At 32.6% G+C, this 27,459-nt stretch overlaps 2 protein-coding genes across 3 annotated transcripts; one reads left to right on the top strand and one right to left on the bottom strand.

The window, feature by feature from the left end:
• Positions 1–200: 200 nt before the first annotated feature.
• Positions 201–14,904, bottom strand: LOC106063450 (mitochondrial-processing peptidase subunit beta). The gene is made up of 14 exons (XM_056026519.1): positions 14,755–14,904; positions 10,063–10,218; positions 9,710–9,796; positions 9,291–9,420; positions 8,213–8,304; positions 7,934–8,040; positions 7,253–7,332; positions 6,306–6,418; positions 5,911–6,149; positions 5,070–5,135; positions 4,831–4,947; positions 3,454–3,511; positions 3,251–3,326; positions 201–413 (listed from the first exon to the last, which is right to left on the bottom strand). The coding sequence occupies exons 1-14, from the start codon at positions 14,815–14,817 to the stop codon at positions 349–351; spliced, it is 1,449 nt and encodes a 482-aa protein (XP_055882494.1). The 5' UTR covers positions 14,818–14,904; the 3' UTR covers positions 201–348.
• On the top strand, positions 14,904–27,354 carry LOC106064809 (N-acyl-phosphatidylethanolamine-hydrolyzing phospholipase D-like). 2 transcript variants are annotated; one of them, XM_013223435.2, is made up of 7 exons: positions 14,904–14,940; positions 18,076–18,335; positions 19,622–19,923; positions 20,904–21,090; positions 22,120–22,268; positions 22,422–22,536; positions 23,523–27,354. In XM_013223435.2, exons 2-7 carry the CDS (start codon positions 18,093–18,095, stop codon positions 23,652–23,654), a joined length of 1,128 nt encoding a protein of 375 aa, XP_013078889.2. In that variant the 5' UTR covers positions 14,904–14,940; positions 18,076–18,092; the 3' UTR covers positions 23,655–27,354. The 2 variants fall into 2 exon arrangements, with proteins under 2 accessions (XP_013078889.2, XP_013078888.2); XM_013223434.2 differs by lacking the exon at positions 14,904–14,940 and adding an exon at positions 14,951–15,350.
• Positions 27,355–27,459: the final 105 nt, after the last annotated feature.

Here is a 27,459-nt window from a genome sequence, read left to right as displayed (position 1 = left end):
TTAATGTATAGCATACTTAGCATGCTCTGGTCCAAGCTCTTTTTGTGGACCAGTGGCGGGAGGGGGATTTCAGAAGAAGGGCTTGAGACAGATTCAAACTCAAGCCCCCATGATGTGTAGCCAAGTGGTTTTTACCCCTCAGCCACATTCACATAAGGAAAAATTCAAACCATCATTGAATAAACCAACAAAACTTAGAAGACTGTACAAAATTGTTTTAATACAACACTAGTCCATGAGTCTTTCAGCACATAACATTCCCAAGTGACCTCCAAAGAAAACATAAATAAAATAGTTCACACTTCAGTAACGACTATAGTTCAGTAAATATTTCTACATAGGACTGGATTATTTCAGCACTTGGTACATGCCAGACCGTATATTGTTGTAGTCTGTCAGGCCTTCGATTGGTCCTAGAAGCAAAGAGAAACAGTTTTAAGTAAATAGAAAAAAAGGATGACCATGTCAATGTTGAAAATGGAACCAAATATCAGTTTATAATGTAAATATGTATTCAAATATATATTGTTTTTTTTTTTAATTAAAAAAATATTTTATGTTTCAGAAAACGTTTTTATGTACAGTACAAATTGCAGGATAATGGTTTATATAACAAATCCTACAGAGTGGCAGAACAGAGTTTAGAAAATGAGGCAGACAAAACTAGAGAAGAAAAATGTCAGGATGAACATTGGACCTCCAAAGTACATCAAGAGAAGAATGAAGATAATTAGCATACACTTGTGATTCACCAACAGACTATAAAGTAAATAAGTAAAATATAGGTACCCCTTTCAGATCTGGTGTTTTAAGGGACAGATGAAGTAAAACTCATCTCTATGACATAGGGTTTTAGGGCATCAGGTGGCCAGCACAACGACCCAAACAGCCTTTACTTTTCTGGTGCATGTCATATGCACATTAGAATAGAGTGGACTCTAGAGGAACCCTAAAAATCTTGAAGTTAAAAGATACAAGTCTTTATTTTTCGAGAACCTCTTGGTTTGGAAGCCAAGCACAAGACTATGGAACATCCTAACACAAATAATGCTAAACCTTCATTTACCCTCATCATCATCATCATCATTCCTTTGAGTTCCTCATGGAACATAGGGCCTCGACATAAACACGCCACTCTCCACGGTCTCTTGCTAGCTTTTTGATGGTGTCCCAGCTCTTCCCGGTCTTCTCTGCTTCTTCAAGTACACTGCGTCGCCATGTTCTTTTTGGTCTTCCTCTGCGTCTTGTTCCCTGGGGGTTCCACTCTATGGCCTGCCTAGCTCTGTTGCTGGTATCTTTTCTAAGGGTGTGACCAATCCATCTCCACTTCCTCTCTAAGATCTGCACTTCTATATTTTTCTGTCCACTCATCTCCCACAGTTTGGTGTTTTCTACTTTGTCATACCAGTGTATTTTTAGGATATTTCTCAGGCATCTGTTGATGAAGGTCTGTATTTTTTTTGTTGTGGCTTCAGTTGTTCTCCATGTTTCAGACACAGTAGGACAGCCTTGACATTAGAATTAAAGATTCTTAGTTTAGTCTTGTTTGAGATGTAAGGAGATTTCCAGGTTGGTTTTAGCTGTGTAAATGTCTGACGTGCTAGATTTATACGGCGTTTAATGTCTTCATCTGTTCCACCTGATATACTGACTACACTCCCAAGGTATATAAAATTTTCTACTTGGTCTATTGTCTGAGAATCCAATACTATGTCTCCACTTTGTTTATTGTTTACTTTAAGTACTTTAGTTTTTTGGTGGTTTATTTTGAGGCCTACTCTTTTTCCTACTTCGCTTAAAGCTGTGACCTTTTCTTGCATATCCTGTAGTCTGTGTGATAATAGGGCTATGTCATCAGCGAATTCCAGATCTTCCAGCTTTTGTGTGAGAGTCCATTGGATTCCTTTCCCTGCGTTAGAGTAGGCTTCTTTTGTGACCCAATCCAGTACTAGAAGGAACAGGAGTGGTGAAAGAAGACATCCCTGTTTGACTCCTGTTGTGACTGGAAATTCCTCTGACAGCTTGCCACAGTGGGTTACTTGGCAGGTGAAACCATCATAAAGGTTCTTGATTATGGTTATTATTTTATTGGGGATCCCATAATGTCTCATTACTGTCCAGATAGATTCTCTGTCGACACTATCAAAAGCTTTTTCAAAGTCAACAAAAGTTGCATAGAGAGGAGATTGCCATTCGACACATTGTTCTACAATTATCCTGAGTGTAGCTATTTGGTCAGCACAAGATCTCCCTTTTCTGAATCCGGCCTGTTCTTCCCTTAGGTGTTCATCACATGCTCCCTTTATTCTGTTTAGTAGGATTCTGCTAAAAATCTTGCTTGGTACTGACAGCAAAGTGATGCCTCGCCATTTCTCACATTGTGATAGATCTCCACTCTTTGGTATTTTAATTAGCAAGCCCTTTTTCCACTCACCCGGAGGTGTTTCTGTTAACCAAATTTTGTTGAATAGTTTGTGCATTTGGTCAACTATTTCACTTCCTCCTTCTTTTAGGACTTCGGGTGGTATGTTGTCAATTCCAGCTGCTTTACCTGTCTTCATTTGTTTGAGTGCATTCCTTATTTCTTCTTTTGTTATTTCTTCCATGTTTATGTCTAGTGTTGGTCCTGCATTTAGATCTGGTGGATTTCGTGATTTAGGTCTATTGAGCACTTCTTGAAAATATTCTTTCCATCTTTCAAGTTGTTCATTTATTGAAGAAAGTAGTTTTCCGTATTTGTTTCGGACTGGAACATTGCAATTAGCCTTTTTGGTACTGAGAAGTTTGGTGATTTTGTATAGTTGTTTTATATCTCCTTTACCTGCTGCTTCTTCTGCCTGTTCTGCTAGATTATTGTAAAATGATCGTTTGTCTTGTCTAAGCATTTTGGTGACTTTCTGTGAAACTGCTTGGTAGTCTTGTTTAGATTGTTGCTTGTGGTTTATTGTTTTTGCTAGGTTAACTGCCTGTTTAGCGCATTTCCTTTCTTCGATTAATTTCCATGTCTCGTCACTAATCCACTGTTTTTTCTTCTTAGGGTTAAGGCTTAGTACTTCATTATTATTACTGAAACAAGCAATGAAGTACTAAGTTCATTTACCCTGATAGGGAAAAATTGAGAAGAATAAACAAATGGTGATAAAGTTGATGAGAATTTTTTTTAAAAAAATGTGATGTTTGTCTGCTTTACAGACAAGAGCTTCTCTCATCAACATGTTAATAAACATAATCATCAGAAAGATGTTCTTACCAACACCCACTACTGATGGACACTTGTCATAAATGTATTTGGAACAAACTGATTTTAAAGTATCTGAATTGATGGCCTGAAAAAAAAAAAAAGAGAATATTGTTGTCAAAAGCAAAAAAAAAATTATGTTAAGTAGTACTCTCTCTAATTAGAGTTGTAAGCTTTATACACACACATACATTCCCCAAAACTTTATGCTTTACCTTCAGTCTAATTTCCAATTCATCCACTGGAATTCTTCTGTTGTAGCAAAGCATTTGTCTGGAAAAGGGAAATTCATTGACAATGAATACCACAAGAGAATTAACAATGACAGACCTGCCTACCAAAAAAAGTCCAAATGTGTAACACTGATAGTCAAAATGTGTATTTTGGCACCAGAATGTGTAACAGTTGCGCGATTGACTATTTTGTCAAATATTATATATATATATATATACTCTAGATCTAGATAAATCTATTAATCTAGATCTAGACACCTAGTAGTTGCAGAGAGACTGGATCTAAAATCTAAATCTACCTAAAACATTAATTTATATTAATTTCTGGTACTATTATAGCAATAGAGATCTGGCCTAAAGTCTAGATACCAGCAAAGACAAGTAGAACAAGTATAGATGTATAAAGATCTTAGCCTAAATTATATAACTACTACTATTTACTATTTAATAATTTAAATCTAAATCTAGATCTATATATATCTTCTAACTAGATTGTCTAGATTTAGAAACTTTAGAATAGATTAGATGTTATAATTAGATCTAAAATCTAAACCTAGATAAATAGAGATATCTAGACTAGATCTATATAATCTAGATCTGGGCTCAAGAGTTTTACCAATGCCGTGGATCCACTACAAATGTAGGCGTACTCCAAACTTTCATAGGCCTACCTTCATCCTATCCGTGAACTATTCTAAGAATCTAGACTAGATATTATCGATCTTGATCATGCTAAATTTGATCTAGAATGTAGAGAATCGTAACGTATTGTCTAGCTAGACTCAAGATCTAGATCTATTCCTGTGTAATAAGTAATCTAGATCTAGATAGAAATATAGATAAGGAATCCAGATCTACAATGTGTTTTGAATCGATAGCACTTCGATATTTTTTTCTATTAAAATGAATAAGAGAATCAGGGATTCTTTTTTTTTTTAATGCTTCAACATAATTAATTTCTACTAATGAACTTTGGTGTAGTAGCTAACTGAATGGTAAACCCGTCACTCCCTCACTCTCGCATTCTTCATTTCTAGACTAGATCTAAATCTAATTGCTATCTAATTTTGCTATTAAGAACCAATCAACGTAGGCCTATAGATCTGAGTACAATGTGTTCACCCCAACCTTTTCTGTTTCCCCCTTCATAACCCATAGGATGGCTTCGAGTGACCTCTGTGACCACTCGTAAGTTAGTCAAGAGAGGGAAAAAAGGGTTACGAAATGCGTAACACAACAGGTTAAATTCGTGTTTGCATACTGACGGTCATTTTCGGGAGATTTTGCATAACGAATACGCATTTAGCTAATCTGCAATGACCATATTCAAATATCTAGTACTGTGTAGAAATGACAGACCTGCCAATATCTTCACAGATTGGTGTGGAGCCATCTAACTGGAGCAACATGTTCGTCAACAAAAGATTCTTCGCCCTTTCAACTTCAGCTTCCCTGACACCCGTGCAGAGACGCATCCTGGTCAAAACAAAACAAATATTAATGAAGGAAAAGTTGAAGCACAAATTAGTTGAATAGTAACCAGTACTAGTTACAAGTTTAAAACAGCGCATGGGTTTAAAATGTTCAAAGTGTGTTACCATTCTTTTTGCAGATAGTAAATAAACTCATCAATCTTCATTCTGTCAGCTACAAAGTAAATACCCCTGTCAAAAAAAACAACAACCCACCAAATTAACAAACAAGTAGAAATAGATATATGTGAAGATACATTTATAAATACATTTTGGTATAAATACATTTACCCCCCCCCCCCTCTGTTTTTCCTTTAAATTACAATTCAATAGATGTGTAATTGTTTTGAAAATAATAATAATAAAAAAAAGATAAAAACAATTTTGTACCTTAAGACATGTCTGCAATTAAAATCTAGACTGAGGAACACTCATGTTCAAAAATAGGAACCTCAAGCCCCAATGAGTAACATGTAGGAATTAAAAAATGGACCCCAAGTAATAAATTTTAGAAATTCCTCAGATTCATATCCCTTATGACATTTTATCATTTCCCAAGAAACCAATGTGAAAAAGAATTATCTTGAGCAGATTGTATTAGCAAGATTACCAATGTTAATTGAATGAATGAAGGTGCATGATTAAGCCTATTCTAGGGTATGGAAGTGTATGACCCAACACCAGTAGGAAATACAATATATACAAGTACATTTTTGCATTCTTTAATTTAGCTTTAGAAAAACAAATAATATAAATAAATGAATTTTTTGAAAATTATATAACGAAGCAGTGCCATTTCAGAAGAAAAAAGCTTTTTATTAATTTTGCAGTACAGTTTCACAGAATGAAGATCTGTAGGCATGTCTGTCAACAAAGGCAAAGAGGTGTGTTTGCTATATGTATTAAAGAGTTACTATGTGTCTATAAAAAATGAGTATGACTTATTGTTTAAAAGAAAATAGCTCACCAGAGCCCAGTGTCTGTGTAGCAAGTATTGAAGGACTGGAAGCTGTGTGCCAGGTTGGACTTGACAGTGTTCTGAGCTAATACGCTGGGTAGGTTAGCACCTCCACCATGGGACCTGTCCCAGCTACCTATCAAAGTGTTGGCCACCATCAAGGCCAGGTTGTCTGGGTTTTGCCAGCCGCAGCCTTCCACAGCAATAGCAACATGGGCCAGAGGCATCAAATCATCTCTTACTCTCATCTTGAAAGGAAACACAATAAAACTTGGATCAGAATAAGAACATTTTAATTACCTAAATTTTAAAAATCTTGATTTTGTTCTTTTTGAACTTATCATCAGATTAGAGAAATGTTTATAGAAGGTTGTAAAGAGTGAATGCTTCAAGTAAACACTTACATCACTACCAGTAAATCTGGCATGAGGCAGAATTGGGATCTCACCATCATAGCCTGCTGTCATTTTACCAAAGTAACGATCAGCCAGAGAGCACAACTCTTCATGATTCACTCCTGTCAAGAAAAGCCAAAATAATTAGTTCAGAACATATACACAAGGAGACAGAGTGGTGTTCCTTAAACTCGAAATGGAAGGATGGGACAGCCATTACTGAAGTGTTTTCTTGAAATAGACCATACTAGTACTAGTCATTATAGTGAAAAAAAAAAAAAAAAAAGTTGCAGATTAAAATAAGGAGGCAGCAGCACTGGCCTATGCTGCTATGTGAGACCATTCGCTTGCACATTTGTGTTAAGTAATATGTCTCGCCCCTGACCTTTATATTTTTTTCACACAAAAGTTAACACAACAATGAACAACAGCAGAGACATTTTTTGACCATTTTAATAAAGTCAAGAAGAATCACGTTGACAGAGACATTTTTCAAATACCTCGTTTAAAAAGTTTTGAGTAGAAAATGGTATACATTTAATGGATCTTTTATAGAAGATGAAAAGACCTTTAAAATATTTTAAACTGTTAGACATTGGCAATAATGTCATTTTACTTGGTTAATAATCAAGTACGGATTGTTAAGTACAATAAACATACATGTTTTTTTTTTCTTGCTCCATTTATTAGAAATCGACTGGTTCTCCCTTTTTCAGGAATGTTTCATCCTTCTTGAGGGTGGGGAGAGGACAATTTGAGAAACGCTGGGACAGAGGCGTTAACTTTTTCCTAAGTACTACATGGAAATTGTAATGTTTGCACATCTAAGTAGTAGTTTTTACATATTTTACAATTTAACAAATAGTTTTTTTCTAGGATACAGAAGCTGTTGGCTTATTTAACATACTTTTCACAAATTTTTAAGTAAATTAAGTACAAAAATATCCCATTTTTACCTCCTGCAGCAGCCAAGACAATGCGAGGACCCTTGTAGTGAGTGTTGATATATTCCACAAGATCATTTCTAGTGATCGATCTGAAATGGGTTGTTAGAATCTTGTAGTTAAATGTTATTGACTTGTTATGAATCAAGGAAGTACTAAATAATGTATTGATATCCTTGGAATGAGAACTGTCAACACAGTAAATATTTATTCTGAAATTGTTTTTTTGGGACCTAAAATTAATTGTTAAAAATACAACTGTGCGTAATAACCCTGTTAGTTTTAATGGTTAACCCTAGAAAATATAGCTTTATGATAACAAAGAAACAAAATAAAATAAAAAACAGAATCAAGAACACTGATGATATGGAACAATGATTTAAAAAAACAAAGTACTGATCTCATATCATTATTATTTTTTTCATTATCTGTTATGACATTGGTTGGAGGTACTAAAGGAATGGCCTTGACTTTAAGTAAAAGAAAAACTTGTATCTTGAACAAGTCTTTTAAAAAGTTGTATCAAAAATTTGTGTGCTATTATCTTCATAGGTACTAAGCACTTAAAATTTTAATTTGACGTTTGAATTGCAAAACAAAACCAATGGAAGCATATATTTGTGTCTGTTTAAAACTGGTCCAAGTGAAGTATCAGTTTAATATAAAGTCTCAAATAATATCTAAAATACTGACTTGATGTTTTCTGTTGGCCCCAAGATTGTTTGTCCTAGTGATGTCCCCTGGTAAGCTATGGCATGAAGATGATCAAACACAACTTCTTGAAGATTTGTTTCAATTTCCTGAAATCAAACAATCAAAGTATTCTCAATTAAATACAAACAAAACAATGCAATGATTAGCTATCAATTACAACAACAATTATTTAACAATCAAATACAAATACAATCATTGACCAACAATCAAATACTTGTTAAATACTTTCAAATGTTCAACAATATATCCAGCACTAACCTGCATTTCTCTTAAAATGACACCTCTCTCTCTCTCTATTTCCTGATCTCCCAACAAACTGTTTTGTGTGATGTCAGCCAAAATCTCTAAAGCTGAAAGTGAGAAATCAATAATGAATGATGGTTAGTTTAAAATAAACTATGTACATGACTTGACTATACAATTTTTAGTAACACGGTAATGATAATTTGTTGCTTTCAATAATGAACACAAAGAAATCTACTATAAGACAGTGCTCAAACCAAACACTTCCAACACAAAGAAATAGATAATTAGCTCCTTATATATCTGGGACTAGACATGTAGGAATAAGAAACAAAAGGTATCAATAATCTGGTCAACCATGGAAGAATCATGTAACCCTGAAGACCAATAATGTGCTAGAAATTTCAACTCTACAAATCTACTGATTACTAGTTCTATCTTCATTGTTCTATGGTAGTCAAAGAGATAAAAAAATGATCATGGATTCCTTTACAATGTTCCCCCCCCCCCCATATTCTTCACTTCCTCTATTATATCATATAATATTAATATATTATATCTTCCTATTGCAGACATTCCTAATATTATATCTTCCTATTGCAGACATTCCTCAACCAAAGACTCACTTTTCTTAAATATTAATAATTTTGGCCCCAGTAAGAATATGTGTTTAAAAAAATCAAACACCAATTGTGACAAAATTATATTTAAGTTAAAACACATCTAGAGATCTTTAGCATCATTTATACTCTTCGTTCATGTGCTATGTTTGAAATATAGTCGTAGAATTAGATCTAATTGTTAACTTTCAACCTCACAACAATCTTGTGTTATTAAAATGGACAACACACATTTTTTAAAAATTCATATTAACTTTGACAATTATTATTTTCTGTCGACATCCAGTTTTTTTGTTTGATATTTTGAAGGTTTGGTAAGCACATATTTTTATTTTATAAAGGCTTCTAGGTGTTCTATCTTGTAAAATATCCATACATTGAAGTTTGAGTCATGGAATCATATTAGATAAGTAGAAATGTGGTACTTATAAGGGAATACTTAAGTTTCTTTGAAATTGTTTGTAAAAAATTACCTTTGGGTAAATCTTTTGAAAAGCATTTGGCATAATATACAGTCTGTTCCCTAGAAGTGTAGGCATTCAGATGAGCTCCCATGTTTTCAATTTCTAATTCCAAATCTGTTTGGCTCCTTTTTTTTGTGCCCTTTACAGAGAAATCAAAACAGTCAGTAGACTACAGAGTATTATCAATGGCTAGAACTAGCACAAACCTTCATCAGTATACCTTATTATCAATGAGTAACTGGCTAGAACTAACACAAAGATTCATCAGTATACCTTATTAACAATGAGTAACTGGCTAGAACTAACACAAAGCTATATCAGTATACCTTATTATCAATGAGTAACTGGCTAGAACTAACACAAAGCTATATCAGTATACCTTATCAATAAGTAATGACTAGAACTAACACAAAAAATTATCAGTATACCTTAAAGGCCATGTGCTCTAAGAAATGTGCAACACCATTATTTTTGGCATCTTCATAGCGGCTACCAGCATCAATCCAAAGACCAACCTGTGATCACATACAAAGAAATACTGAATTAAAACAGACAAGAGTTTTTAATTTTTTAAAATATTTATCAACAATACTGTCTTATGATTCATTCATTAATTAGTTTTAACAGGAAAATTTAAAGCACTCTAGAAAGCCATGGTAATATATGTTCAAAAACTTCCCTGGCTTCACAACTCAAAAAACAACTAGCAAACCAAGTCTGGCTAGGTAATACACATAATTCCAGGACTAATAAAATGACACATAGTAGTGTTTCCACTTACGGTACTTGTAATGATTCCAGAATCTTCAGAAGCTACTCTAACACCATTACTCAATGTTGTCACTTTAGTTTCTGGCATATTCAAGACTGCCTGCTCGTAACTCAAAGCTTTGGTAGACCTCCATCTTCTATTGTTCAAGTAGGCTAGTACAGGTGCCTGCAGAAAAATAAGAGAGCTGTAGCTTTGTGGTTTCTTAAGAGGCATGCATTCATAGTCTTCCTTTCTTTCCATAGTTGTACAAAGTTTCAAAATTGATAAAAAAACAAACTGATTAAATTAAAACTACTTATACTGTGTTAAACCTTTTTTTTTACTGAATTAAATCTCCCAATTTATGGTATGCATAAGGATCCTATAGAAGGAGCTTTGGAGGATTAAGAACACCCAGTATTTTATTTCATATGCAACAACAACAAAAAAAGAACAAACACATTTTGGTAATATTTTTGCAATTATTTTGCTCTCTCATGGTATTCAGCTGTACACAATAGTGACTAACTATAGATCTATAGAGAAAAAAAAAGTCATGAAATATTCATATTTGATGCCTTCATTTTTAAATTCCAAACAAAGTTAGTTTTTTTTAAATAAGAAATTTCAACACAGAACCCAGATCTGCCTAACGTTACACAAGATCTAAAAAAAAAATTACAGCAGTATGCAAATACGAATTTAACCCATCACGTTACGCATTTCATATTCTTTTTTCCTCTCTAGAGTAGCTTACGATTGGTCACCGAAGTCACGCTAAGGAGCAGAATAAGTGACCTTCAGCAGCGAGGAAGCCATTTTGCCGAAAGAATAATATAAAATATGCAAGCGCTACAGGAAGTGTAGAAACTAAAAAAATACAATCTACCTGTTTATATAATAGTTCAAACACATATTTGTCAGCCTAATTAGAAGCATAATATGGGTTTTGTTGAGCTGATGCATCATTGGCAAAAAAAATACCCTTAACCCCTGACCTACTTCATTCTACCCAAGAGGTAAACAAAAGTGATGTTTTTATTCCAATTCACTTTGAATATAAGTAAAAAAAAAAATTGTCTTTGGGTGAAAATGAAACTAATTATTTCTAGAAACTATATACAGAAATGGATGATGCACAATACTGACAATGGACTAGTTTCATTATAATTCATATAAAACGGAAAACAGATTGAGCTCTCAACATTCTACTTTTAGGGCTATTTTTTTTTATCAATTTCAAAATGGCTTTTATTGACATATTATATATCATTTTTATTGCCCAGGAATAGAGGAATTCAAAAATAATAAAATCAGAAGCAACAGACAATTATTTAACATAAAAAAATTGGGTCAAACACACTTACCCCTAAAAATGAAAAATCCATCACTCATAGAAGATATGTCCAATAATCCATAAATTTCACAAATTCACAATATTATTATCAGAAAAATGTGTCACAAAGTAAAGTATATTTATAGAACATTTGAAAAAAAATTAAAAAATAATTTTTAAAAAACATTTATGCCTGTTAATTGAGCCCCCCCAGACCCCACCCTCGCGTAAAAAAAAAAGTTGCAAATTATACCTTATCATCATGCTTAATAACAAAACCAGTTAAAGTTTTGACATATTATATATCAATTTTAATGCCCAAGAATAGAGGAATTAAAAAAAAATAAAATCATAAGCACCAGACAATTATTTACCCATAAAAAAATAGGTTAATCACACTTACCCCTCGACATGAAAAATCCATCACACACAGAAGATATGTCTTTTAATCCATGTATTTCACAAAACAACAAAAAATATTAAAAGAAGAATGTGTCACAAGGTAAGTATACTTATAGAAGATTACAAGAAAAAGAATTAACATTTATTTTTAATATTTATGACTAATAACTAAGCCCCCTCCCCGACCCACCCTTCTAAAAAAAAAAAGTCAAATTTTTTTTCTTATATCATGTTTTGACATATTATTTATATTTATCCATTTTAGATAGATATACATTGTAGATATAGTCTAAATAAGAATGTTATTTATTAAAAAAAACTTATGTCTAGCAACTAGCTAGATCTTGGTTGGTATTACATATCATAATGATATTAAGAATGCAAGATTACTTTGCATATCAGAAAGCTTCAAAGTGAGTCTGTGCTACATTTGGAAGCTAGATGATCTAGATCTGATGTTTAAAGTACATTTTAGACTACAAAAGATATAGATCTGGATTTAATAGATTATTATATATAACTTGTAAGAATGTAACTAGTCTAAATGTAAATAAAACAATGCTATGAATGTTGAATGTTTGATTGTGTCCTAGATAGCCATCAATAGTGATAGCATGATTTAGATCTTCATATTAGACTTTATTAACTTTATAGAATAATATAGAGACTATAGATCTAGATCTAAATCTATAGATCTAATAATAGAAATATTATCAAGATATTTCAGAGATCTGCAACAGGTCTAATTATTCTAATAGACTTTTGAGTGTCAAGGAAGGGTGGATTAATTAAGGCATAATATTGTTTATTAATTATCAGTATCTATTCTATTTCTGAGAAAAGATAAAGAACAACACTTTTATACTTATAAACATCTAAAAACATCCTTCTATTTGTATTAGTATTATATTTAATAGGTATAGTATCTAATTAGTGTAATGCTTTTAATTCTTTGGATCAAGGACTAAATGTGTAGATCTAGAATCTAGAGTAATCTAGACCAGGCTAGATCTTGAATCTAGATCTAGTAATCACAAATCAATTAAACTAGAATTTACTAGATTAGATCTCGATCTACATTAAATTGATTAAAATTATTTTAAAATGTCACAGTATGTGGTAGATCTACTAGGTCTAGATCTAGATAATTGAAGAAAGACAGTATGGCGAGTACGAGGTTTTAATGAAGTCTAGATCTAGTCTAGTGGATCTAATTCGAATGTACACAATTATTTCTAGAATTAATTAAATGATTATTAATTTTTACGTTTTAAGACTTAAGACATTGATTGAATTAGATTTGATTTGTTTGGTAAACTAGATCTAGTAAATCTAGAGTATTACATATCTACACACTACACACGTTTTGGTCTAGTACTAGTAGAGAGGCTATCCATAGATCTAGTCATAGATTATAGATCTATGATTATTCTAGATCTAATCAATCTAATTTGATCCATAATGTTTCCCTTGATTAATTAAGACGTAGATATAAGTTAGAAACTATTAGATCTAGACATGTATTTCTGGAAACTAGATCTAGATTAGTGTTACTGTGTGTTCTCCATATGATCCATTGTAAACATGCGTGCGCTAATGTCGACCTCGATCTCATCTCTAACAATCTCACATCTGCGACTGACTAATATTAAAGTAAAATATTTACCAAAATAGTTGATAATATTTCAAAATATCATGTTTTTTGGCTACTTTAGACTTAGATAGCATTTCTTAGATGCTGCAGCCTAGGCGATTCAGCTTGAATGATTGAAAATCAAGTTTTTAAAAAAGGGTATCACGTCCATTTCCGACGACGAATTTCCGATTGGTTAAAAAAAACAACGTGCTCAAAAAAAGTTTTTTTTAAATATATACTTTTAAGTACTAAAATGAATGAATTAGGATTCCTTAAGTTAAAATTATGTCTTTAGTAATCTAGATATGAAATATTTAAGTGGAAATAAATAAATATCTGAAAACGAGATCTGACGACGAACAATATGGCGGAATGTCATCGAGGCTATTTATTTTTAATTCTAAGGCAAACAAATCTTTTTATTTACGTTTTTTTTTTCTTAATCATTTACAATAACCATTTTTTAATCGTAAGTAAGCAATTTTTTTCATATAATTATAAAAATAATATGTTTCTTACCTTTTCAAACGGGATCACATAAATCCATAAGTAAAACCTGTTCGTCGTCATATTGATACTTGGGGACATTCACAAACGCATCAAATCTTTATAAAAACGAATTTCTACAAAACTTTGATAAGGAAGCTTATACAAACATAGATCTATACCTCAGTATAACCAAATATGCTACGGATGACCTATATAAAGAGATAATGAACTATCAACTCTAAAAATGCATTTTCAATGGAAAATCTGTTTTCCGCCATAATATAATCATTGAAAAAAAGGTGAATTTTAAAAAATTACAGTTGGGTGTTTGATAAGTATCTTAATGACTTAATAATAATTAACATGAAAATGAAGGTGTTGGAGTGGTCAGTGGCTTAGTTCTGTTACTCTAGACTGTCAGTGCTATCACTCTAGAGTCTAGACTCTTTCTATTAAATAAAACATTCATAACATCAACACATTTACATGAGAATTTTACTGCAGCAAGTTAGATTTTGTTCAGTAATTAAATTTCCAAAGGAACAAAAGTGTCAAAAGAGTTCTTTTGATTGATACATTCTGATACAAAGATAGACAATCAAGATAACTGAATGACTAGCTTAGTTTAGGCCAGTTTAGGCTTAGCTAAACCACCGAGACTGAGAGTCAGAGTCAGTCGACTCAGACACTGACTGCCTGAGTCTGAGACACTCCAGACACTGATTGACTGAGACATTCTTCCTCCTAGAATCTAGATGCTGGTGAAGTTTTAAAGTGGAAGATACTATATGTTTATGTTTTAATTAATACTGTTAGATCTGGATAGATACAAACCTATTTTTTAATAATTAATTTATACCTTTTGAGTCGTATTTAAAATTCTAGCCGCAGAATAAGTGACCTTCAGCAGCGAGGAAGCCATTTTGCCGAAAGAATAATATAAAATACGCAAGCGCTACAGGAAGTGTAGAAACGAAAGTGGAAACTAAAAAAATACAATCTACCTGTTTATATAATAGTTCAAACACATTATGAAAGAAAATTCGTAAGTTCACAGTTACATAACTGTAGTCCTAAATTGGATAGAAATTTTATGTTATGGCAGTATTACTAGTATTAGATCAAATTTTTATCTTGAATAAATGGACACAATGATTCTATAGACATTGTAGTAGATAAGATAGTTTCTTTATAATAGTAAAGTAATAGTTCTAATAGAATCTACTAGTCTAACTAATCTAGTCAATGAGTGAATAGATAGAGAGATCATACTCATCATACTCATCATAGAGTTGATAGTAGAGTCTCATAGACTCTAGAAACTAATAGATGTCTGTCTAGGTCCTAGTGACTTGAAGTTAAGTTTAGGTAAAGTTATAATTTTAGTAGGCAGGCCATCACATCATCATCATCTTGGATTAGTTGGATAGATTTCGATTTACTGACACCGTCACCGTGAGTTGAATATAAGTTATCTAATCTATAGTCTAATAATCTAATAATAAAATAATAAAGTATAATCTATATAAAATAAAAAAAAGACTCTAGACTCCATATAAAAATATATATATTATATTTAATTATATTATATAATTATTAGAATTATCATGATTTACCACTAATAATCAATATTATATTATATATACTAGATCTTTGCTTTGCCAATCTTTATTGGTGTAAAACTGCATATTATATAGAACAATAAAAACAACACAAGATACTGAAATTTTACAAAGAGAATTTGATGAATTACAGAAATGGGAATCAAATTGGAGCATGTCTTTCCACCCAGAAAAATGTCAGTTATTAAGAGTAACAAAAAAGCTTTAGAAAACAAATTAATTCCATTTATCTTATTCATGGTAAACCAGTAACACAAACTAAAAACGCAAAATACCTAGGTGTTATAATAAATGAAAAACTATCATGGAATCCCCATATTGATAAAACTATCAAAAAATCAAACAAAGCATTAGGGTTTATTAAAAGAAATTTCTATAAATCAAATAAGAGCATAAAACTAAAATGTTATTTAACCTTGGTTAGGCCAATAATAGAATATGCATCCTCTGTTTGGGACCCCTCAACTCAAGAAAACATAAGAAACTGGAACTGACACAAAATAGAGCAGTGAGATTCATAACAAACGAATATAATATTCACATTTGACTAGACTAACACCTTTATTTAGTTAAATCACTAAATTTAGAAAGCCTTCAGGATAGAAGACTTAAAAGTAAAATAGCAATTATACATAAAACACTGAACCATAATCTTCAAATACAAAAACAAAATTTAATAAAATACTCAGAAAGACACAAAGATAAAGGCACATTCCTCATCGAATATGCTAGGACAAATTTGTACAAGTACTCCTTCTTCCCAAATGCTATTAGAGCCTGAGCTAGCTAGGAAAACCAGTGACTTTAAGAATTTAAGTCATCAGCAAAAAAGGGCAGCAAAGATTACGACTACTAAGAAAACTGTCCTCGTTTAATGTTAGCGAAAAGGGCTTGGCTATGTTTTATCACGCTCACATCTGCAATATTTTAAGTTTCAATATCACTGCCTGGTATGGCAATCTGAGCATTAAAAATAAAAATAAACTTAATAGAATCCTAAATGCTGCTGGCAAAATCATTGGCAAAAAACAAACCCCATTTGGGCAGTTGTTTGAGACAAACATCTATAAAAAAGCTAACAAGATCCTCGAAATAAAGAATCACCCTTTGTGTCAGGATTTTGTGATTTTACCATCACAAAAGAGATACAAGACACCGATAGCAAAGACAAACAGACACAAACACTCTTTTGTTCCCCTGGCAATCAAATCATTAAATAAGAACAATCTGGTATAAACTTTGTCACATGTAAATTATGAGTGCGTCTGGTGTGAATGTACACTTTGGTTTCTTATAGTTATAATGTTTTTTGTTTGGTGTAATGCACAAATTGTAAGACAAATTTCCTTACGGATAATAAAGATTATTATTATTATTATTATTATTATTATTATAATATGCATGACTGAATGCATGACATGTAGGACATAATCATCTTCTTTTTTTAAGTAACGTCTGTATTATATAAGATAAGATATGATAAATTATAATTAAATTAATGGCACTTTATTAACAATAATCTTGAAAGCTATTCACAAGACAAAGTAATTATATTCACCCATTAGATTATTAATATTTGTATACATATTTAATTTACATGCTTATCCAACCATACAACTTCATCTGGATCCTGATTTTATATTTTATTAATTATTTTTTTACCTTTTGATTGATAGTGTGATTGTGGAATGGTGCAAATGCATGTAGAAAGAGATAGAGAGAAAAACTGGAAAATGAAGTAACATGATTAAATATAATTATAGTGTTAAATCATTCAAGATTAAATTAACAACTATGTGTTTGATGTTTTGTATTGCTGTATATTTATGAAACAGCCTCATATAGGCCTACTCTATGTTCCAGGAAAAGTGTTTTTTTTAGAAACCAGTTAAAATGTTGAAAATATTTTGTCTAATTACAAAGACCTGTACTGAATTAAACTGGGTGGTTAATACATCTTGATATTTTTTAGAATTTAAATGTTTAAAGTAGGTCAGAGATGTTTATTAGGGTAAAGAAATATTTGATTATAGAAATCAGGAGTAGATTGAGCACACAATTTAACTTCAATAATAAATTTACAAAAGTATGTAACAAAATAATAACATGAAGCTTGAAATTTATTAACTGAAGGACCCCTTTTATAGGTTTTTAGAACGTTCTCGAAGAGGAAATAAAGTAAAACTTTTCATTACTAATCAACTCCCTTTTATTTTGTAATCTTCTGTTTAAAAACGTCATACTTGCGGAAACCAGCGTGTAAGTAAATTTCCTATTTGCACATCTCTTGAGTCCCTGACATGGACACTACATGACAATGCTTGTATATTAAGACCTCTGTGATAATATTCAACAGTTTTTCATTTATATCATTAGCTCACGTTGATCAGACATCGTTTTAAAATGTAGAAATTGAAAAGGACACTGCATGTTGAAAGGAAACAAAAACACTAGAAAACTAGTTACAGATGGATAAAGTTGAAACGCTTGTAGAGATTCTAGTTCATATAATTATATTCCACAAACTTTCTGATTATTTTTTTGTCATTCTTTTTAAGGGCATTTAAAGTATGAGATGAATTTAACACTACCAGAAAATGAAGACACTTGCAGCGATATGGAAATGGATGTTGATGATAGATCTGAAGGGTCTACCCAGTTGACGTTATCAGATATTAGAATCGATCAACTTCCTATGCCTGTCTTTGAAAAAGGGCGTTTCCAAAACCCTTGGAAAATTAACAGAAATTCAAGATTTTCTCATCTCTGTAGAATTCTCAATTGCACCAAAGATGGAAGAAAGATTCCACATAAAAATGTAAAATTTTAATTTTATGTAATACTATAAAGCTTTAAAATTTTGGACATTCCTTCAGAAATGTCATAGCCCAAACCATTTGTTGTACAATAGTGTTTAGTGGTAATAGTCCTGAGCACATACCTCACAGACATCAATGTTTAGCAGATTATGATATATAACAATCATGAATTTTAAAGTTGGAATTTTCGTTTTATTTCTAAGCTAGAAGTTATTTTTCTTTTTAAAGGGAAAAAAAAGAACTAAATGGGTACATGGTAGATATGTTTATTTTAGCTTCAAAAAAATATTGTGTTGGCATAGATATCTTTCCATGCCAGTAAACAAAGTGATTTCTTTTTAATCTAATGACTAATCAATTTATTTTCTTTTCTCTGTATTGGTAGTTATCATTCAGCTTTCTTTGCTACCATGATTAATATGCAAGGCATCTTAATTAGCAATCCTTTGGTAGAAATACTATCAATGAACTTTGGGTTTCAAGACACAATTCTCAGTAGATTTGTAAAGAGCCTTGTCTCCTGCAGGAATTAATAGTCAAGTAAAAAGTAAAGTTTCCCTTTCAGACCTTGCAATCTATGGGGTACATGATGTATTGATTTACACACGTACCACTCAAACATTATTATCACCACTTAATAGAACTTAATTAACTTTTTTATTTGTTTAGTTTAAATCATATTACTAAACTTCAATAATGTGGATAGGGCATTGATTTTATAATCTTTCTTTAAGTATTAAAGTTAGTAAAGTTCCCCTTTCAGACCTTGCAATCTCTATGGGAGATGATGTAAAGGTCATCCCTTTCTGTGGTCTACAGTTAATGAAGGTATCATGTGGTTAGTGCAGCGACCAACCACCTTATCTTTTTCCTAACTAATGTCTGGTACCCTTTTGGGCTGGGTGGACTCAGAAGTGCCTTAAAGGTCCCAAAATAAAAAATCCCAGTGTTCACCAGGATTCAAACCCGTGACCCTTCGATTCAGAAGCCAAGCGCTTACCACTCGGGTCACCACGCCTCCTAGAAATTAAGAGGCACAGATTTAAAGACTCAAACAGCTGTAAAAACAAGTTGGCCACAGTCTCAGGCCCGTACATTTTACTGAAAAAACAACATCTAAAAACACTTTACCTGACCTGCTTATCTGGAAAACAATGCAAAGTTCATTTTTGATATTAGTTACGTCTTTTTAATCCCTTTTTTTTTAGTCATTTGAGAATAAGTACAATTATTAGCATGATTCACTCAGTACATTTACTTTATATGTTTGTTTTCTGTGTTGCAGGAGTTAGAGAAAACACTTCCAGTTGTTAAATCAAACTTGCAAGAATTCCAGACCTCCCCAACCTCAGGTGTAAGACACATGTGGCTCGGTCATTCCACTTCACTTATTCAGTTTGATGGAGTTACCATCTTAACAGACCCTATGTTCAGTGACAAATTCTCTTCTGTCAACTTTTGTAGCATCAAACGTTTTCGTCCAGTGCCGTGTACCATAGAAGAACTACCTCCAATAAATTGTGTTCTGATAAGTCATTCACATTTTGATCATTTGGATCAAAACAGTGTGGAGGCACTTAATGATAGGTAAATTAAATGTTATTCTTGACTTTGATTATGTCAGAGGTATAATTAAAGGACATTTGCTAAAACTGACAGAAATTTGTTTTAAAAATTAATAGGTCTTAGTCTTCTTGTCAAATGCACAATACGATTGGTAGAATTTATTATTTTTAACTATTAATTCTGAAAATATAAACTAAATTAAAACAACAATGTAAAGTATAAAGGGTGTAAAAAAAAGTTTTCCTTTCAGATATTATGATGTATAGGGCAGATGATGTAAAGGTTAACAAGGGTGTCATTTGGCTAGCGCAATGACTAACCGCCTTTACTTTTCTCTAACTCATGTCAGGTACCCATTAGAGCTGGGTAGACTCAGAAGTGCCCAGAGATCCCGAAATTAAAAATCCCAGTCTTCACCAGGATTTGAACCCTGGTCCCCCGGTTCAGAAGCCAAGCGCTTTAACACTACGCCACCACACCTCCTAAAAGGGTATAAAACACTTGGAAATAAATAGAAAATTGTTTCTCTGACTTTAAGGTTAATAAAAAAAAATCCTTTTACTACTTGGTAAAGTAGGATCACAAGCTAACTCTTATTAGTGAAATAGTTGCTCATTTGGTTATGTGATATTACAAATCAAAGCATCTACTTTTGCCATAGTTCTCTTGTTTTTGTTGGCTTTACATATTTCGGATGTTCTTATAGAATTAAAGATTATTGCATTCTAGCCCAAACCTCCCACAGGACAGCAGGCGATGGCAGTGGCCAGGGTTGGAAACCAGGACCATCGAGGGGACAGTCCAGAGCGCATGCCACATTGCCAGACACCTTGTTTCTCTTTAATGATGATATTTATACTGTCTAGGTAGTTCTCTTTATTTAAGAACTACTCAACTCCAGGTGTTGAGATACTAAAAATACTGAATACTAATCAATTTACGGCATTGTTTACAATTCTGAAATGATTTTTAAAATAGACAACTGTTGTTTACATGTTTAGGTTCGGAGATAATTTGTGTTGGTATGTACCTATGGGACTAAAGAAATGGATGAATCATTGTGGTTGTGCTCGTGTGGTGGAAATGACATGGTGGCAGGAAGATATGGTGAACGATGAACTCAATGTGAAAATTGTCTGCACTCCATGCCAACACTGGAGCAAACGAACGGCTCATGATGAAAATAAAGTAATTTTTTTTTTATGTGTTTCTCCGTATATATAAATATATAGTAAATAGTAAAGTTCCCCTTTCAGACCATGCAGTCTATAGGGCAGTTGATATAAAGGTCATATCTTTCTGTGGCCCAGGGTAATGAGGGTGTCATATGGCCAGCACAATGACCAACTGCCTTTACTTTTCCCAACTAAAGCCAGGTATCCATTAGAACTGGGTGGACTCAGAGGCGCCTTGAAGATCCCAAAATTAAAAAAATCACTGTTTTGTACCTGGGACCCTCCAGTTTGGAAGCCAATCACTTTACTTTATATCAATATATATTTATCATCTATTACATCCTTTACTAATGATTGTAATATATATATATAATATATAATAATATAATATATAATTACCAGTTTTCATTAGGGTTTGATCCTGGGACCCTCCACTTCAGAAGCCAATCGCTTTACTGTTCATCTACTGCGCCTTCCACATATATATATATATATTTCTATATATTTATCATCTATTACATCCTTTACTAATGATTGTCAAAGACATTTTAAAAAATATTTTATCTCTTTAATAGTTCCATGTCTTGGATAAAATAACTTTGATATTTTTGTCGTATATCATATGTAAAAAAATTAACAAATACAACATGTAATATGAACATTCTTACTACGTATATAATAACATCCCTTTTGAGACCTCATTTTCCATAAGGCAGATGATGTGAAGCTGAACTGTTTCTATGGCCGATAGTTAATAAGCACTTCAACTGACCACCTTTTCTTTCCCCATCTAAAGTCAGGTACCCATTAGTTGTTCAAAATTCACCAAGATTCCAGATAGAAACCCTTGGATTGAAAGCTAAGCACTTTCCCACCATGTGTATAAAAAATTAAATCTTCTTAAATATTAGAAAATAGCTGACAACTCCATTCCCGAAAACTGACTTATGATGTAAAAAAAATAATTTTTTTTAATAATTAGATAAAAAGTGTCTGCATGTGTTATGTGATCACAATATGATAATTTTTGTGGTTTCTACAGGTGCTGTGGTGTACCTGGAGTATCATAGGGCCTTGGCACAGCTTTTTCTTTTGTGGCGACACAGCCTACTGTGATGTATTTAAACTTATTGGGAAACGGCTAGGCCCATTTACCTTGGCAGCTTTACCCATAGGAGAATATAGTCCAAGGTTTGTAAAAATCCTACATTTTTTGTACCTACAAACAGTCACACCATGTATATAATAATTGTGTTTTCTAACTTTTCTTACTAAACTTAATCCAGGTTTTGAAAATTTTGGGGTTTTTTTTTTAATTATTTTTTTTTTAATTCTCACTAACAGAAAGATGTTATCAAGCATGCACATTGATCCAGCTCAGGCTGTCTCCATTCATGAAGATCTAAAAGCAGAAACATCTATTGGCATTCATTGGGGCACATTTCCTATGTCATCTGAGGTAATTGACAAATGCATTTATACAGTACCAGAAAAGCTGTAGCCTGTAGCTTCAATTTGAATGTCTTGGGTTCAAACTATAAGAAATGGATAAGGGTTAAAAAAAAAACATCCAATCCAAAAGGTTAGGGTTAGGGAAATGCACTTTGCATAGCCATGCAATATTCTCATAAATGATTGGTTTTGAAAAAAAACAAAACTTTTTAATAAAACCTTGGCTATTTACCTACAGGAGGCATGGTGGCTGAATGGAAAAGGCCTTGGCTTCTGAACCGAGGTCCCGGGATCTTGGGCTCTAATGGGTATATGACATTAGTTGGGGAAAGTAAAGGCAGTTGGTCGTTGTGCTGGCCACATGATACCCTCTTAAAAACCGTGGGCCAGAGAAAAAGATGACCTTAACATCATCTGCCCTATAGATCGCAAAGTCTGAAAGAAGAACTTTACTTTTTTTTTTTACATTTACCTACCATCCAAAAGGACTACATCTTTATAGTCTTAGCCCACACTTGGACTAGCTGGCTAAAAATGTTATTAGCAGGATTTCATGCATTCTGCTGGTTTCACTTGTTTTCACTTTAAACAAATGAGCTCAATTCAAAGCTGTTTTATAAATCTGACCTATATGTGTGCCATTAACCAAGATTTATAAACAAAAGAGTTTCAGCTAACAAAGTAGTAAATGCATATTGAATATGAAATTATCTTTTGTTGTTCTTTTTTTAAATTACATCCACTCCTTAGCCCTATTGTATGTGAATCAAAATTCAAAGCAAATAAAGACTTGATCCTTTTTAGTTTGCCTATTTTTTGAAATTACCTTTGATTATAAATTTTTGGAACTAATTTCGAAATGTGAAGGGACATGTACATAGTTTGTACAGTCACTCCTATATTGCTAAAACCTAATGTTATTATTATATTGATTTTATGTTTGTACCATAACACATTGTAAAGATGGATATCTTCTTTACCATTTGTTTTTAGCCCTACCTAGAACCACGAAAGATGTTAAAAGCAGAAATACAACAACGCAACATGAAAGTGTCATCATTCATCACTGTGAAACATGGAGAAATTTCAGTGATTGGCTCTGACCATTTACAAGATCTAGATTAAATATTAAGTTCATCAGAGCATTTAATTAACATTCATGCCTATTGCCATTTGGGTTGATGATGTACATAATGATTCCCAAAATAACAAACTTGAATTTTAAAAGACATAAAATGCCCTGCAAGACAAACAGTAAATGTTTACTTTTACAGGGCAGTGAACAGTTTCAAGATGCACTATTTATATTGTCTCAAATGATAATTTTCATTAAAGTATTTTAAATAAAGTTATACAGATTACTCTTTTTTTTTAAAGGATAGTTTTAATATAGAATAGTTTGGGTTTTAAACCCAGCTTATGTGATGAGCCTCAATTATAATTTCTAGCCCATAGTACTTCTTTTTAAAGGGAAACTCCGATAGTTTTTCAAATTTTAGTTATTGACATATTTAAATTCTGCGTAAAAAGTTGTAATAGTAAACATTATATCATTTTTTATTTAAATGCTCGGAAAATTTTATATTTAATAAATTAGACAGAAAATTCTCCACGCCCCCAAAAAAACGGGGTTCTGCGAGATGTTTTTAGTTTTTAAAAACGTGACGTCACGAAGGTGCTGGCTAAATATAGATCTAGACCTATATAACCGATAAACTCTCTAGTCTAGATCTAGACCTATCGGATCGCATTTATTGTTACGCTTCACAGCTAGATCTAGTCTCCACGTTGATTTATAATCGGTCATTGTTTATAAACCTCTATTTCTACTTGAAGAAAATTAAATATTGTTCTTCAGCTTGTTGCAGTAGTTCCAATCACAAAGATAAAATCAGCAAGTATGCTGATACAGAAATTAGTGTCTCTTTTCATTTGTTTCCAAGAGATGAAGTTTTAAAGGGAAAATGGGGAAAATTTATTCGCCTGAAGAGCAAATATTTTACAAAGGCATTAGCTAATTCCTGTTTATGCTCAAACCATTTTGAGAGAAGCTGTTTCAGCAACTTCACTGCTGTGGAAATGGGATTTAAAAAAAAAATTGAAGTTAATACCAGGTGCAGTACCAACAATACATTGGATTTCCAGGCCAAAGAATTCAATTAATGATACTACTGAGACATTTTAAACAACTGAAGTTCATAAATATAAATGAAATCAGATTTGTGAGCTAGAAATTTACTACGAATACTAGATCTACTATTAAATTTCTTATTTAATAAGTAGATCTATCGTCTACGAAACTCAATTCCAACTTTTTAACTTTTGACTTGGGGGTGTGTCTCGCCGGCTGAGCCAGCGTCAAGCTCTCTCATCACTTTTTCCATGTCAACCAATGTTAGGTCGAAACAGCACAAAAAAATCATAATTTTCTTACGGTCAAACATACAGTCATAATTTATACACCATTAGAAATTTCTTTTAAAGTATTTTAATGATGTAATAACGAAAATTTTTTTTTATCAAAGATAATTTCTTTTTCGCCTCCCTATCAATGAGTATCAATAGGATTTGAGTGCACCGTCGTGACGTCACACAGAAATTCAGTGAAAATCTGACTGTTTTGGATGCGCAGAAAAATTATGTCACAAAAACATCAATTACTAAGTTATTCTTGCAAATAAAAAAAAAAGAATAATATATTCATTATCTATAAATCAAAACACATATTATATCAAAAATTGTCAAAACCATCGGAGTTTCCCTTTAACAGTTCCTCAGATCTAGGTCATTTTAAAATAAAGTTTTACAACTATTTGGAGTTCTTGCCATCTATTCTCCTGGCTAAAAATACATATGTATATAACTTATATGCATTAAATATAATTTTTACAATTCTGTAATGTTTAATGCTATGTTGATAATGTGAACTGTTCCCTACAAAACTGGTGCTGTGATGATATGGACACCAAACCATACCATTGATATTTTAGCATTGCGAGATTATACATTGAAAGTGATATAATATTTTTCTCTACAATGCAATAAGCTTGATAAATGGCCATTAATCAGATGACTGCAATATTTTGGATTTTATTGTTTGAATGTTGTAACGTAATATTTTTATATTTTATTATAACTTTACACATATATTTATAAATGAATTTGTATAATTGCACATATATTTATAAATGAATTGTAAAATTGTGTTCCTGTTTGATGCTATTATTTTATTGTTGTTATATTTATTTCTTGAGTGTATATACATTTTATAAAAGAATATTTCATTCTAACAGGTACTCTGCATACACAACTCAACCCGGGTTGGGAAATTGAACTTGAGTTCTCTTGATAGGTAGCCTAGAGGGTTATGCCTCTCAGCCAATGATCCTGTCTTTTGTTCCTTATATGATAGAGCAATGGTGACATTAACATGACAGGCCAGAGGCAGCGTTATCAGTCTGTGGGGCCCTGGGCGGTTGTCGTATCTGGGTTAGGCATATTTGTATGAGCTGACAGTGACAAAGGATTCTCTTTATCACAGGGCCTCCCTAAGGCAATGGGCCTGGGGAGGTTGCCCCACTAGCCACCCCCTAAGATCTGCCTGGGGCAGTTGCCTGACCCGCTTCTCTGGGACAGGGTAATAGAAGCTTAAAATTCCTTTAAGAATATTATGAATTATTCTCCCCTGTTGACTCTTTCACTATAGCTGATAAGTAAAGTTCCCCTTTCAGACCTTGTGATTTATAGAGTAGATGGTGTAAAGGTCATCTGTTTCTGTGGCCCAAAGTTAACAAGGGTGTCGTGGTCAGCACAACAACTAACCGCCATTACTTTCCCCAACTAATGTCAGGTACCCATTAGTAAGGTAAAAATCTTTTCTCAAAGACCAAAAATGCCTCCACCTCATCCTTTAAACCTATTTCTGTTTTATTTATGTGTCATGTTTTGTCACCTAATTCATAACAAAAGTTGTTTCTATCTGGGACAAAAATTCCTTCCAGTTGAAGCCATCCTTCAAAAAGCTACCTAAAGCTGTCCCGTCTCTGTAGTTTGTCATCTATTATTTTATCTCCATTCTCATAATATTTATTGACCCTTTTCTTCACTTTAACTCTTTTCTCTCCGTAATTACTTACCACATTATGGTGGAATCAACGCTGGTATCGTCAGTTAGGAGAGAAAGAGTTAATGAACTTTTCTTCACTTTACATTCCTTTTGGGGGGGGGGGGGGGGGGAATTTAAGTCCCCCTGTCAAACTTCCTGATCTATAGGACAGATGATGCAAAGTCATCTGTTACTGTGATTGGCCATTAACTAGGGCGTCTAGTGGCCAGGGTCATTTCAGAAGCCAAGGGCTTTACCGCTCAGCCATCGTGCCTCTTCTTTTAAAAACCACTTTAAACAATGGCACTGAATTTATGTTCTCCACCCCCTAAGTGAACTGTTGTTTAAAGTTTTGTTTAATTCTTTCTATTTTATACAATTGAAGAGTTATTGCACTTTTTTTTGTGTACGTTTCTGCCTGGTATGATATGTAGAATGATTTATACACAGGCTATTATTTTTTCTTCAATTCTTTTGTATAATTATTTCATCACATCTGTTGCTGTTGTTGCTTTTTTAAATTATAGTCTGACGATTGTTTTTCAATATTTACATTGTAGAACTCTGTTGTTGTTGTTTTTTAAATTGTTTTGAGGATTTAACAAGAAATCAAAATGGAGAGAAATGAAAACAAATAGAAACTACAAATTTTAAAATGTGGTTTCAAAATGAACAAAAGTATTTCTTTACTTACTGTTGAATAAACCTAATTTTAATTCAGATAGTGTTTCATACATGTTGTGTCTAAAGTGTCTGTCTGGCTTGATCTTGTATATGTTTGTCAATTTTCTCTATTGTTTTTTCAGAGATGTTCCTTCAGAGCTG

Source organism: Biomphalaria glabrata, chromosome 4 (genome assembly GCF_947242115.1).
Source record: "Biomphalaria glabrata chromosome 4, xgBioGlab47.1, whole genome shotgun sequence".
In the NCBI taxonomy this organism is placed as follows: domain Eukaryota; kingdom Metazoa; phylum Mollusca; class Gastropoda; family Planorbidae; genus Biomphalaria; species Biomphalaria glabrata.
This window is presented reverse-complemented; position numbering and strand designations above follow the sequence as displayed.